The sequence below is a fragment of the Amborella trichopoda genome, chromosome 1 (genome assembly GCF_054954075.1).
Source record: "Amborella trichopoda isolate Santa Cruz 75 chromosome 1, AtrichopodaSantaCruz75HAP2 v2.0, whole genome shotgun sequence".
Lineage (NCBI taxonomy): Eukaryota > Viridiplantae > Streptophyta > Magnoliopsida > Amborellales > Amborellaceae > Amborella > Amborella trichopoda.
In genome coordinates, this window is record NC_142336.1 from 53,393,980 (window position 1) to 53,408,182 (window position 14,203).

Here is a 14,203-nt window from a genome sequence, read left to right on the forward strand (position 1 = left end):
CTCGACTAAATGCATACTCAAATGATTTTATGGATGGTTTCAGGTGGTTAATGTTATCCCTTTGGATTCATTTTGGTTTGCAAATCCCTTTGGATGCTTTCCTTTAAATTGTAATCTTTTAATTTTTTTCTTTATGTGGTTTTTCTATCGCCTTCTCCTTGTACTCTGAACACCCAATTTGTGGGCTGCCACTTTACCACCATGTGGTTTTGTAATTTTCTTTCTATTTAACAAAGTCAACTAGTTTCAAAAAAAATAAAAAATTGTCATCTAGGAGATGTGCCACAGTTAGCAAAAGATTAGCATATTGAAGCTAGAAGAGCAATCCAGTAACAATGCATGCCCCACCAGGAATTTAGGCTCTTTGCCTCAAGCAAGCAGTACACTCTCTCACATGACTTTATCATCCTGCTTTGAGATTTAAGAAAGTAAATGAAGGAATATCAGAAAAAGATGGCCTTACAATGAGAACAAAGATTTTGGAAACCTGTATGACCATTACAGCTTCACTGACTTTTATTGATTACAAAACAAAGTTGATTCCATAGAAAATTGTTGAATTCCCTTCCGATACGAATATTTTGAAATTCAATGAAAGAGTTCCATAAAATCAATTTAAAAAAAAAAAGAGTAAAAGAGTCCCATAAAATCTTGTTCTCTCTAATGCTCCTTTTACTCGTTGGGTGTCATAGAACTGGAAGTACCCACCAATGCAAAAATTGAAGAAAATTGAAGAAGTAATTGAAATCATGTCTGTCAATAATCATATATACAATTCCTCCATTTCATTACCAATTCATGCGATCATCAGCATCAGCATCATTATCAACACCCCCAACATTATCAATTATACAAATAAAAATGGCTTTCATTGCAGTTTAGTGGAGCTCAAGATGAGGAGGAGCAGATAACTGGGCCAAAATCTACCTTCTTCAAACGCTGAATCTTCCTCCGCTCCTTCTCATCCTCCAATCTCTTTAGGCTGGTGCGAAACTTCTCACCGCCATCAGGAAGCTTCAATGTAAAACTAGTAGAGAGGGTGCGTTTAACTCTCTGAATCTTCTCCTCAAGCTGATGATCAGTGATTTTCTCAACTTTCTCTCTAGACATGGACAGACTGTCCAGCTCTGTAACAGTCTCATCTCTAATCTTCCCTCTGGAGTCTGATAGAACCTCTAGCTCTGCAACAGGATCATCTCTTCCAGGCAAAAGCTTGTTCCAGTCCAATTTCAGAGGTTGATTCTCCATTGAATCCACCAAATTCAAAGAAGTCATGGAACTGGAACCCTGTAAAATGGGAAGGAAATAAAAAAGTCATCGAACTGGGAAGCTATCCACCATAGAACCCAATAAATGCAATGAGAACCATGGAACTGAAACACCGAAAATGGAAATCAAACTCATGGAACTCAAGCCCTAGAAAATGGAATAAAAAAAATTTGAACGGCAGACCTAGGAATGGAGATTTCAGGGGTAGTTCCCGAAAATTGGTTCTCTCTACATTTCTTGCATCTGTTTTTACTGTGAGGAGGATTCCACATAATAGAAAGAGTTTGTATGGTGAGAAATGGAAAATAGACCGAGGTCATCATCTAATAATTCTTCTTCTTCTAAAAGTTTTCATTTTTCAGAGAGAGAATGAAAGATTTCATAAAACCCTAATCGACCTTTTGTCTGTGATTTATGGAACTCCGAGTATTAGCTGAGATTTGATTTACCGGAAATGATTTTGCATGTTTGGCGAGACACTGTTTGATTTTCGTTTTCGACACCAACAAAATAAAAAGGTATTCCCTTTTACCGGACTCCCAAAGAGAAAGTTTCGGTTTTGTGTTTTTACAATTTAAATTTGGAAAATATTTATGCTTTTCATGAATCTACACCATTTATTATGTGGAAAATTGTTTCATACGGGCTGGACCGCATTTCTATATATGCAGTCCAGTGAGTGTAAAGCATTCATCTTAAAGATGGAGGTAAGTAGGTGCTCCATCTAAAAACAATAGAAATGAACAGTCCGATTATTTTTTATTAAAATAAATATTTTTAGTTTTTAATAAATAATTATTTTTTTATAAGTTAATTTTTTATAAATTATTTTTTTATAAATTTTTTAAGCTTAATCTTACGTTAAACATACATTTTCTATTTTTTGGATTTTTTATATTTCTTGTAGTTTATTTAACCTTATTTTTGCTATGTGGACTGAGTAGTAGGATCGGCAACGGCCAAGTACTCGCCCTAAGATGTGGTTTTTAATTATTTCCGCAAGTAAGATTGCGCCTTATACAACTTGCACCCTTGAAAATTCCCTAGAACTATAAAATTTTGTTGTTGTGCAAGGGCATGTTTTCTCTTTGTACGAAATGGCAACCCCTTTTCTTTCCCTTCCATCAAATTATTTTTTTAAGGTAATATAGTGGAGAAGACATGCCCTACTCGTTTTTTTAAGTAGATTAAGAGTTAGATTTTGAAAGGTGTAAATGCGGTGATGTTAGTTATAGGAATGGAAGCCACAATGTGGTGACTAGGTGTGGGGATGCTACCACCATGACCCCGGCTCCATCAATTGTTTTTCAAATAGTAACATGAAACTTTTCACTGATCACTTAAAAACGTGTACATGTATAGGAAAGAGTTTATATAAGGTTGCAGCCTTATATCATAGAAGCAAGTTGCACCTCAAAAATATAATAGAAAAGAGTGTTCGAAAGTTGCAAAACTATCCAATTGATCATCTCAACTTGAAGACGTATGGATATAAAGAAAAAAAAACAAATTCAAGTCTTAAAAATAATGCATTTTGTAACAAGTGATCTGGACCGTCTATTTTAAATATTTTAAATGATTATAAATTTACCCGATTTGCACTGTTTATCAAATTTTGATTTTCATAATCAAGGTTGAAAACAAATTTTTAAGTCATTGAAATGTTATAGACACCAAAACTACATCTTCCGAAAAATAATTAAAGGTGCACCTTACTTGTATAATATAAGGTGAGCACCTTATACAAACTTCACCCACATGTGTATGGGTTATAAAAAACTTGTGGTAAACTCAAAATGCTTTGACCATGCTAATAACTGGATCGGCGTGTTCGACTGGCTACTAGCTATATTAATCCCAATCAGGTGAATTAGTTATTTTAATGGTTGGATATCGAGTAACATAATAATAAATAAACCAAAAATTAAAAAATGAAACCAGGTGACTCGAGAAGTTACATACCAAATTGCCCACCCATAATGTTTGACCCAAATAGAGAGACATTTTTTTTCTCTATTTCCTCACTTATACCAAAACTATTTGGCACATGTGAAATGCGTCATGTTGGAAGAGATTTAATAATTTTTTGGGGCATTTGCATCTCAAATTCCAAGGATATTTTCCTATCATTTCATTTCAAATTTCATTGGATTTTAATTTGATGGGCGGTGATAAGGAATGTATGTTTTGTAAAGCAGGTGATTATGAATGTATGTTTCGTAAAGCAGTGCAAATCAATGTTATTAGGATTGAACCAGCCATCGAACTCATATAGGGTCTAGTCTAGTCAAAATGTGTTTAACCACCAATTGAAACAAATGAAATGAATTTCAAAAAAATAAAAAAGGAGAGAATAATCATTTTAAAAAGTATTGCTATATTACAAGAAACATCATGCCCAACTTTGTTGAACCTATTTGATAAGTGAAAACTGGCCACTACACTCGGCCAAACATAGTTTTGACTGAACTAGATTCGCTTGAGACAAGACCAACTACAACACCAAGTGCCGGTCTATCCAATCCTATCAGGTGGTTGGTCTAGCACGATGCATGCAAAAAGTTAGTGGTGTTATGGTTTGGAACTAACAAAAGAAAAAATATCCCGTCTACATGGTAGATATGCACCCTTCCAACGGTCCAGATTCAACAAGACCATATCCAATGGCTACATAACCGTTTTTCTTTCTGTTGAGGGGTATTCTAATCATTATTTTTGTTCGAAATACTTTTTTATTACTTTTATTTAACATGTTACATAAATAATGCATATGTATCCTAAATTTTATATTAATATAATTTTAAAATAAAAATAGAAAAACAAAACTATATTGTGGCCGTTAGATGATATTAGGTTTCCCATCACACGTCCACGTGATATGATAAAAGCATAACAAAATCGAATGACACGTTTTTTTCCATTTTTTGGGTGGTGGTGACACATGAACCATGCCAATTGTCTTTTGTTTTTATTCGAAGAAAAAAGTTGGTGGTCCCCCGTGATTTTCACATGCGTGTGAAATTGGAGGTGTGAACATTTTGCATGGAAACAGTAAAAGTATATTCTTTTTTGCATGTGAGCGTAATTCAAGTGCGATAGCTTAAGGGGAATGTCAGACTGCAAGTAAGGAAATTAAGCAATTTTATTTCTTGTGTTAAAGTAAGTAGAAATTAATTACCAAAAATAATAATAATAAGCAAAAGTTTTATTACTAAGAGTTTGAAAGTTCTTAATTACCAGTGTGTTTGGCTACATGAATCCCGATATGTCATTTTCCTGTGATAAGGGTCATACCTTTAGGGAAAGGGATTGGGCTCGTGGTGGTAGCACCCCACACCCTAGTCACCACGTTGTGGTTTCTATTTACATCGACTCCACCCCACTAACACCTTAAAAAAACTAACTCTTAAACTATTTGAGAAAATGGGAAAGGGCTTGTGTTGCCCACTGAATTATCAAAAAAAAAAAAAGAATGAGGTCATAAGTCCCCATATTTTTCTCATTGCTTCCAACCATGTCTTAATAGGGCAAGCTTTCTATATTTTATCTAAAGTATAGAAGTTATTTACTTCGGTTTATCTAGCCGTCAAATGTGAATGAACGGCTAAGATGGAACCAATTACAATGTCATGCATTATTTTAATTTTTTTCTACAAAATAATTTGGCACCAATGTTTGGGTGTCGACTCCGTTCTTAAATTCATAATTGCAAAAAATTTATTTATGATAAAGTTAAATAACCAAAATACCCTTGAAATTGTTAGGGGTATTTTGGGTATTTTATTTTAGTAGAAATATTAATTTTATATTTTTTATAGGTGTGCCCCACAACGATGATAGCACGTACCAAATTTTATATTCATATAATTTGTAAAAATAAAAAATAAAAAAAATACTCTGAGACGTTGGATCTAGATCAAATGGTCAATGGCTTATTTGATTTAAATTGGGCGGCTGGATGGAGGGAAGTATAGAGCTTCTATATAATAGGGGAAATACAGTCTTAATAATATCTCAAAATAGGGTGTGGTTTGTATAGGGTTGAGGAACTAACCAATCAAAGTTAAGGTGTACCTTCAAGTAGTGCCAAAATATGTTGTTTCGATATCAAAAGTCTTTGTGATGACCAAAAAATTATTTTCATTTCTAATTATAAAATTTAAAGATTAAAAAATAGTATAGATTGAGCATACCTATGAACACTTGAAAAACTTGAAAATTGAAGATCTAGTTAATACATCACTAGATGAACTATTTCTAAAACTTGAAATCTATTTATTCTCTTGTCCATATATCACGAGGTCGAGATGATCACATTAAAAATTTTCAGCATTGAAACAACATCTTCTAGTGAGTTTTTAGATGCTCGTTAATTTGATTGTTTATGGCCACACCCTTATATAAACGTTTATCTTAATTTAATAATATTTTTAAATTTTCAAAATAATTTATAGTATTTTCTAAAGTAAATGTCTTTTAGATTTAATACACTTGTTATCTATGAATATTTTAAGCTTGTCTATGATAAATGATAATAGGGAAATTTACCAAAACGGCGTATAATATTTAACATATTGACATTTATCTACCATTCAAACTTACGGTCATATGTTTTTTTGAAATCAAATCAAGAAGAATAGGCAAACATTTTAAAAGCTTATTTATTTGGTGTATTTTAATAAATTTCCCATTATTATATAGTAGATACTCTTTATCGCTTAGCGATATTCGATCATTCAATAATGTATTGTTTTCATTAAATATACTAATTATTTAAACTTAAAGTAAATAATAGTATATCTAAAGTAACTGTCTTTTAGATTTAATACACTTGTTATCTATGAACATTTTAAGCTTGTCCATGATACTGATAATAGGGAAATTTACCAAAACGACGTATAATATTTAACATATTGACATTTATCTACTATTCAAACTCACGGTCATATGTTGTTTTGAAATCAAATAAAAAAGAATAGGCAAATATTTTAACAATTCATTTTTTTGGTGTATTTTAATAAATTTCCCATTATTATAGTAGATACTCTTTATCGTTTAGTAATATTCGATCATTTAATAACGTATTGTTTTCATTGAATATTCCAATTATTTAAACTTAAAGTAAATAATAGTATTTCTAAAGTAAATGTCTTTTAGATTTAATACACTTGTTATCGATGAACATTTTAAGCTTGTCCATGATAAATGATAATAGGAAAATTTACCAAAACGAGGTATAATATTTAACATATTGACATTTATCTACTATTCAAATTCACGATCATATGTTTTTTTGAAATTAAATCAAGAAGAATCGGCAAACATTTTAAAAGTTCATTTATTTGATGTATTTTAATAAATTTCCCATGATTATATAGTATTTGTTGTATTTTTCATCACAACCAATGCAATATTGTTGTTGTATTTAATGAAAAGAAGATAGGGGGAACAGTTGGATATTGTGCTTATCTTAACTGAAAAAAGAATAAGTCATATATGCAGTTTTTCTGTCTTCAATTTTTGAAAAATCAATGTAACAAATGTTTTAAGTTTATGAAAAAAGAAGCATATATTACCTGTGTTCCCTGTATTATACTGAGTGGTTAATTTGCTAAATAAGTGAAATTTATTTTATGTGACTCACAGGAAAGTATTTGCATATTGAAATGCAAAATTATATTAGTTTCCTGTCAGAAGATTTGGACTTGGTTGCTAAATAAACATGCACAAACGCAGTCCGTGATAATGGAATATGTTATTGTTCAATTGGACATATGTTCATTGACTCACAATTGTAACACTTAAGTACACTTGATTCTAACTATCAAATAAAGAAAAATACGTTGGATTCTGTTATTTCGTAGCACTTCATGTGCACTTTCAATAGTCAATAGATCTGAATATCTTGTTACATATCATATCTATTTTGGAAAAGGGTAACTTATGCTTTATTATTCCTATTCAATAGAGAATAACTATATAGGCTTTGTGTTTTGGGACCGTATCACTGTAAGGCTATCATGTTTATTTATTTGTTTATTTATGGCTGGCAGATTTATCTTTGGTTTCTCATATCAGCCACATAGAAGCACTTTACCCTTAAGCTTCTTGAAATTTTCATGTTGTGCATATGTCATTTCTTGACCATAGATCCCAACCATCAACCTCCCCTTCCCAGTCAATGTCTTCTTGTGGCCTTATTTATCAAAAGGTTGAAACAAAGGTGGAAGATATGGCCTCCTATTTAGATATCTCTTTTGCATTACCATGATTATATTCTTCAGCACGATATTGAACAAATTCTCACTTTCATTTTATATTATCAGCCAGATGGTAGTATTAATGACACAGGCAATGCATTTGAGAAGGAGTTGGGATTCTTGGGCCCTAAAGATCCTCATAGTCTGAGATCACAAAGATTGTGGAAACCAAAGGAATTATGACGTACAGTTTCTTCATGACAATCACCCTTTGGATCTCCTTTCAATTTTTCAATAGATGAAGGTAAGCGTATATGCTATGTTGGTGATCGTAAGGGTATTACTTCTTGTAGATCTTCTCCTTTCGGACTAGAGAAAAACTGCCCCAGTCATGGCTTCGAAAAGTATGCTTTTCTATTCCATTTATTTAGTTGTTATATTATTTCCTATTTTTGCTTTCCATAACTCAGATTGGGGAGAAGGAAACTTTTGCACTATCTCCTGGCTATATTTAGATTAGTTAGCTCTGGTGATGAGTTTTTTTCTTTTTTTTAGGAGTTGAGACATCCATTTGCTTAGTTGAAAACCAAATAGCATGAATATCTTGGCCATTTTCATACCGGCATGCTCATAATTGGAACTGTGGATGCTAGTGCATAAACTAGGGTCTAGGCATTTTAGACATTTTATTTGGGTAGAAATATTGTTTTTATATTTTTTATACGTGTGCCCATAGCGATGATAGCACGTACCAAATTTTATATTCATATAATTTGTAAAAAAAAAAAAAAACTAAAAATAAAATACTCTGAAATGTCGGATCTAGATCAAATGGTCAATGGCTTATTCGATTTAAATTGGGCGGCTGGATGGAGGGAAGTATAGAGCTTCTATATAATAGGGGAAGTATATAGTTTTAATAATATCTCAAAATAGGGTGTGGTTTGTATAGGGTTGAAGCATTCACCAATCAAAGTAAGGCGTACCTTCAAGTAGTGCCAAAATATATCGTTTCAATATTATAAGTCTTTGTGATGACCAAGAAATTATTTTCATCTCTAATTATAAAATTTAAAGATTAAAAAATAGTATAGATCGAGCATATCTATGAACACTTGAAAATTGATGGTCTAGATTATACATCACAAGAAGAACTATTTATAAAACTTGAAATCTATTCATTCTCATGTTCATATATCATGAGGTCTAGATGATCAAATTAAAAATTTTCAGCATTGAAACAACATCTTCTAGTGAGTTTTGAGGTGCTTGTTAATTTGATTGTTTAGGGCTGCACCTTTATATAAACATTTATCTTAATTTAATAATACTTTTAATTTTTCAAAATAATTTATAGTATTTCTAAAGTAAATATCTTTTAGATTTAATACACTTGTTATCTATGAACATTTTAAGCTTGTCCATGATAAATGATAATAGGGAAATTTACCAAAACTAAGTATAATATTTAACATATTGACAATTATATACTATTCAAACTCACGGTCATATGTTTTTTTTAAATCAAATCAAGAAAAATAGGCAAACATTTTAAAAGTTCATTTCTTTTGTATATTTTAATAAATTTCCCATAATTATATAGTAGATACTCTTTATCGTTTAGTGATATTCAATCATTCAATAATGTAATTTCCTTATTATCATTTATCATGGACAAGCTTAAAATGTTCGTGATAAATAAAATCAAGAAGAATAGGCAAACATTTTAAAAGTTAATTTTTTGGTGTATTTTATAAATTTCCCATGATTATATAGTGCATACTCTTTATCGTTTAGTGATATTCGATCATTCAATAACGTATTGTTTTTATTGAATATACCAATTATTGTTTAGTGAAATTCGATCAATCAAGTTTTTATTGAATATACCAATTATTGTTAAGTGAAATTCGATCATTCAATAACGTAATGTTTTCATTGAATATACCAAATTGCACACCCATGATGTTTGACCCGAATAGAGAGACATTTTTTTTTCTCTATTTCCTCACTTATGCCGAAACTATCTGGCACATGTGAAATGTGTTATGTTGGAAGAAATTTCATAATTTTTTAGGGCATTTGCATCTCAAATTCCAAGGATATTTTCCTATCATTTCATTTAATTTTTATTGGATTTTAATTTGATGGTTGGTGATTAGGAATGTATGTTTCGTAAAGCAGGTGATTATGAATGCATGTTTCGTAAAACAGTGCAAATCAATGTTATTAGGATTGAACCAACCATCGAACTCATATGGGGTCTAGTCTAGTCAAAATGTGTTCAACCACCAATTGAAACAATTGGAATGAATTTCAGAAAAAAATATAAAAAAAAGAGAATAATCATTTTAAAAGGTATTGCTATATTACAAGAAACATCATGCCCAACTTTGTTGAACCTATTTGATAAGTAAAAACTGGCCGGTATACTCGGCCAAAGATAGTTTTGACTAAACTAAATTCCCTCAGGACAAGACCAACTACAGCACCAGATGCCGGTCTGTCCAGTCCTACCAGACGGTTGGTCCAGCACGATGCATGCAAAAAGTTAGTGGTGTTATGGTTTGGAACTAACAAAAGAAAAAGTATCTCGTCCACATGGTGGATATGCACCCTTCCAACGGTTCAGATTCAACAAGATCATATCCAATGGCAACATAATAGTTTTTTTTTTGTTGAGGGGTATTATAATTATTATTTTTATTCGAAATACGTGTTTATTACTTTTATTTAGCATATTCTGTAAATAATGCATATGTATCCTAGACTTCATATTGATATAATTTTAAAATAAAATAGAAAAACAAAACTATATTGTGACCATTAGATGATGTTAGGTTTCCCATCACGCGTCTACATGATATGATGCTAAAAGCATAACAAAATCGAATGAAACTTTGTTCTCTATTTTTTGGGTGGTGACACGTGAGCCATGCCAATTGTCTTTTGTTTTTATTCGAAGAGAAAAGTTGGTGGTCCCACATGATTTTCACAAGCGTGTGAAATTGGAGGTGTGAACATTTTGCATGGAATTCTTTTTTGCATGAGAGTGTAATTCGAGTGCGATAGCTTAAGTGGAAAGTCAGACTGCAAGTCAGGAAATTAAGCAATTTTATTTCTCGTGTTAAAGTAAGTAGAAATTAATTATCAAAAATAATAATGATAAGTAAAAGTTTTATTACTAAGAGTTTGATATTTCTTAATTATCAGTGTGGTTGGCTACATGAATCCTGGTATGTCATTTTGCTTTTATAAGGGTTATACCTTTAGGGAAAGGGATTGTGTTCGTGGTGGTCGCACCCAACACCCTAGTCACCATGTTGTGGTTTCTATTTACATTGACTCCACCCCACTAACACTTTAAAAAAGCTAACTCTTAAACTATTCGAAAAAACGGAAAATGACTTGTCTTGTCCACTGACAAAAGAATAAGGTCACAAGTCCCTATATTTTTTCTCATTACTTCCAATCAGATCTTAATAGAGCAAGTTTTCTATATTTCTCTGAAGTATAGAAGTTATATACTTCTCTTTGTCTAGCTGTCAAATATGAATTAACGGCTAAAATGGAACCAATTACAAAATAATTTGACACCAAATTTTGGGTGTCGACTCCATTCTTAAATTCATAACTGCAAAAAATTTAAAACAAATATTTATGATAAAGTTAAATAACCAAAATACCCTTGAAATTGTTAGGGGTATTTTGGGTATTTTATTTTGGTAGAAATATTGTTTTTTTATTTTTTATAGGTGTGCCCCGCAACGATGATAGCACGTACCAAATTTTACATTCGTATAATTTGTAAAAAAAAAAAAAACTAAAAAAAAAAAATAATCTGAGACGTCGGATCTAGATCAAATAGTCAATGACTTATTTGATTTAAATTGGGTGGCTGGTTGGAGGGAAGTATAGAGCTTCTATATAATAGGGGAAGTACGGTCTTAATAATATCTCAAAATAGGGTGTGGTTTGTATAGGGTTGAGGAACTAACCAATCAAAGTTAAGGTGTACCTTTAAGTAGTGCCAAAATATGTTGTTTCAATATCATAAGTCTTTGTGATGACCAAAAAAATTATTTTCATTTCTAATTATAAAATTTAAAGATTAAAAAATAGTATAGATTGAGCATACCTATAAACACTTGAAAATCTTGAAAATTGAAGGTCTAGTTAAAACATCACAAGATGAACTATTTCTAAAACTTGAAATCTATTTATTCTCATATCCATATATCATAAGGTCGAGATGATCAAATTAAAAATTTTGATCATTGAAACAACATCTTCTAGTGAGTTTTGAGGTGCTCGTTAATTTGATTGTTTGGGGCCTCACCCTTATATAAACATTTATCTTAAACCACCTAGTTCAACCATTCTAACCGGGCAAGTCCAGGGCCAAATGGTTTTCTTGGCTGGCTACTCACTATCGCCTCCTTACCTTCTCTCTTTTGCAGCAAAGAGGGATCTCTACAGATTATGTGTGCCCGTTTTGTAAATTTAATGACAATAATATTTTCCATATTCTTTTCAGTTGTATTTTCTCGTAGGGTATTTGGAGATCGGTAGCATGGAAATGTGGCAAAAGACATATCTAAATCACATCGATTGTATCCATGCTCATATTCTGGATTGCTTTCAAATTCAAATCAGAAGGCTTACTGAATGTTTGGCATTCCTTATTCTTAACCACAGTCTGGATGTTATGGGAGGAACAAAACTATCAACTTTTTCAGGGGAAGGAATCCAAATGGGAACACTTGCTTAGGATAATCATATCACATATTAGAGAGATGGCGGATGCTAAGGCTTGGTCCTTCCACCTTTCAGAGAAAGCAATCGTTGATAACCTATTGATTACATGGCAACAACAAAAAATCAAGCACCCCATCCCCATAGCACGGTCTTGTCCTCGTCCAAACCACTTCAAATTGAATGTTGATGGTGCTTCATTTCAAAACCGTGGGTTGCAGGTGGAGGAGGCATTATTAGAGGAGAAGATGGTTCTTTCATTGTAGCATTTGGTAACCCCTTTGGGGTAGCATCAAATATTATGTAAAGTTTCATGCTTTACAAGCAGGTATTGATTTGGCTATCCAGCTCAATTGTTTCCCCTTATAGATTGGGAGTGACTTCTCATTGTCGGTCAATGTAATCCACGATCAATGCAAAGCTCCATGAGTGATCAATGTTGTTGCTGCTAACTGCTGATACAAGTTTTCTAGTCGTGATTGGTCCCTAGCCCATATCTATCATGAGGCCAACATGATGGCTACCTTACTTGCTAAGAAAGCCACAACTTTCACAAAGGCAACTGTTTGGAGATCTAGACCACCGGATTTATTTTCTCTTGTTGTATTTCATAGTTTGGCACAATTGCCTTATTATAAGGTTGTAAAATTATGTCTGCTCTTTTTCTTATCATTAATAAAATTCGGGTTGGGAGCTTCTCCCCCACTAACTTACCCAAAAAAAGAGGTCATGGGCAGTCAAAAAAGTGCTAAAAATATATATAAAAAATAAATTATAAAAATACATTTAAAGAATGATTAAAAAAATCACATCCAATTGAAATTGAAATTTAATGAAAAAAATAAATTTTAAAGAATCAATTTGTGCTCAGGGGTATTTTTGAATTTTTTTAAAAAGATGAGAAAAATATAAAAATAAGTATTAAAGGCCAAAACAATTTCCAATTTTTGCTATAATGATGAAAAACATTAAAAATACTTTACAAACAAAATCCCTTATTTTTTGTGACTCTATATTATTATTATTTTGTTTTTAAAATACTCGATCGGTCACCAAAACCGGCCGAGATCGGAACCGGCCATAGCCGAGTCCGATCTAATAGGGCAGTGACTAGTTAGAACGGGCGATTTTTCCAACGAGGGCTCCACCTAAGAGTATAGGTCTGAGGAGCAATCTAACTTATTTAAAACAAAGACAAATATAGTTTATAAGAAATTAATGGAAAAAAGGTTTCAACAAAAAGTACACAAAAATATATATAGGTCACCACCTAGGTGTAGCTTTGGAATTAACAATTAATTAAAAAACTGAAAATTAAACGAAAAAAATATACAAAGAGAAATGTCAAAATCACTATTGTCCACCAGACTTTAAATTAGGTGGTTGTAAGTCAAAAAAAAAATAAGGTCAGGGAGTTATTTGAAATATCTTATATTTAATTATAAATACAATTAACTAATTTCTAAAACCCATAACGATGTGTTATTTGAAGGGCTATTAGAAATTTGATAAAATGATGATGAACAAATTGATATTTCATCAAATTTTATGGGTGAGATGCTATGTAGTTGAACACTCGAATCTGAATTAATCAAATTTCATGTCCTTTAGGCCAAAAAGAAATTTAAGTAGCTTTACTAGCATCCGCCAAGGGTTCAGCTTACAGAAAAACAAATATTAATATCTCAAAATAAATCTTACCCCACAACAATATGTACCGTAAAGTTTGGAATACACCAATCTTCTAAAACATGGTTCAGTAGGGTGGATCACCCAACCATCATTCGTTTTTTTTAGATCAGCAATCCAGATGGGGCGTATCGGTCAAAAGTTAAATAAATTGAGAAAATAATAGAATTGGCATGGAATTGGGAGGGTGAAAAACCTGGATTGCCCACCCATCGATTTTGACATGAATTGGTGCTTTCTAATCCGTGTCTCTGTCCTTTAAAACACCGGTACATACGATCCAAGTTCAT

The 14,203-nt window shown here is 32.0% G+C and overlaps 1 protein-coding gene across 17 annotated transcripts in view; it reads right to left on the reverse strand.

Annotated features, from left to right (window-relative positions):
- The window catches only part of LOC18434825 (ubiquitin-like-specific protease 1D), a 29,160-nt gene extending 27,306 nt beyond the window's left edge, over positions 1 to 1,854 (reverse strand). For 12 of the 17 annotated variants that reach the window (XR_016060624.1, XR_016060615.1, XR_016060618.1 and 9 more), the window contains exons 1-2: positions 1,453 to 1,568; positions 928 to 1,287 (exon numbers count right to left, since the gene is read on the reverse strand). Coding sequence is in view for 6 of the 17 variants with exons in the window: in XM_020667495.2 (XP_020523154.1) it covers positions 928 to 1,275 (348 nt within the window). In the remaining 11 variants the exon portion in view is untranslated. Of the gene's footprint in view, positions 1 to 927; positions 1,288 to 1,452; positions 1,569 to 1,667 lie in introns of those variants that run through there. The other 5 variants (XR_016060621.1, XR_016060626.1, XM_020667494.2 and 2 more) reach the window with 4 other exon arrangements.
- Positions 1,855 to 14,203: the final 12,349 nt, after the last annotated feature.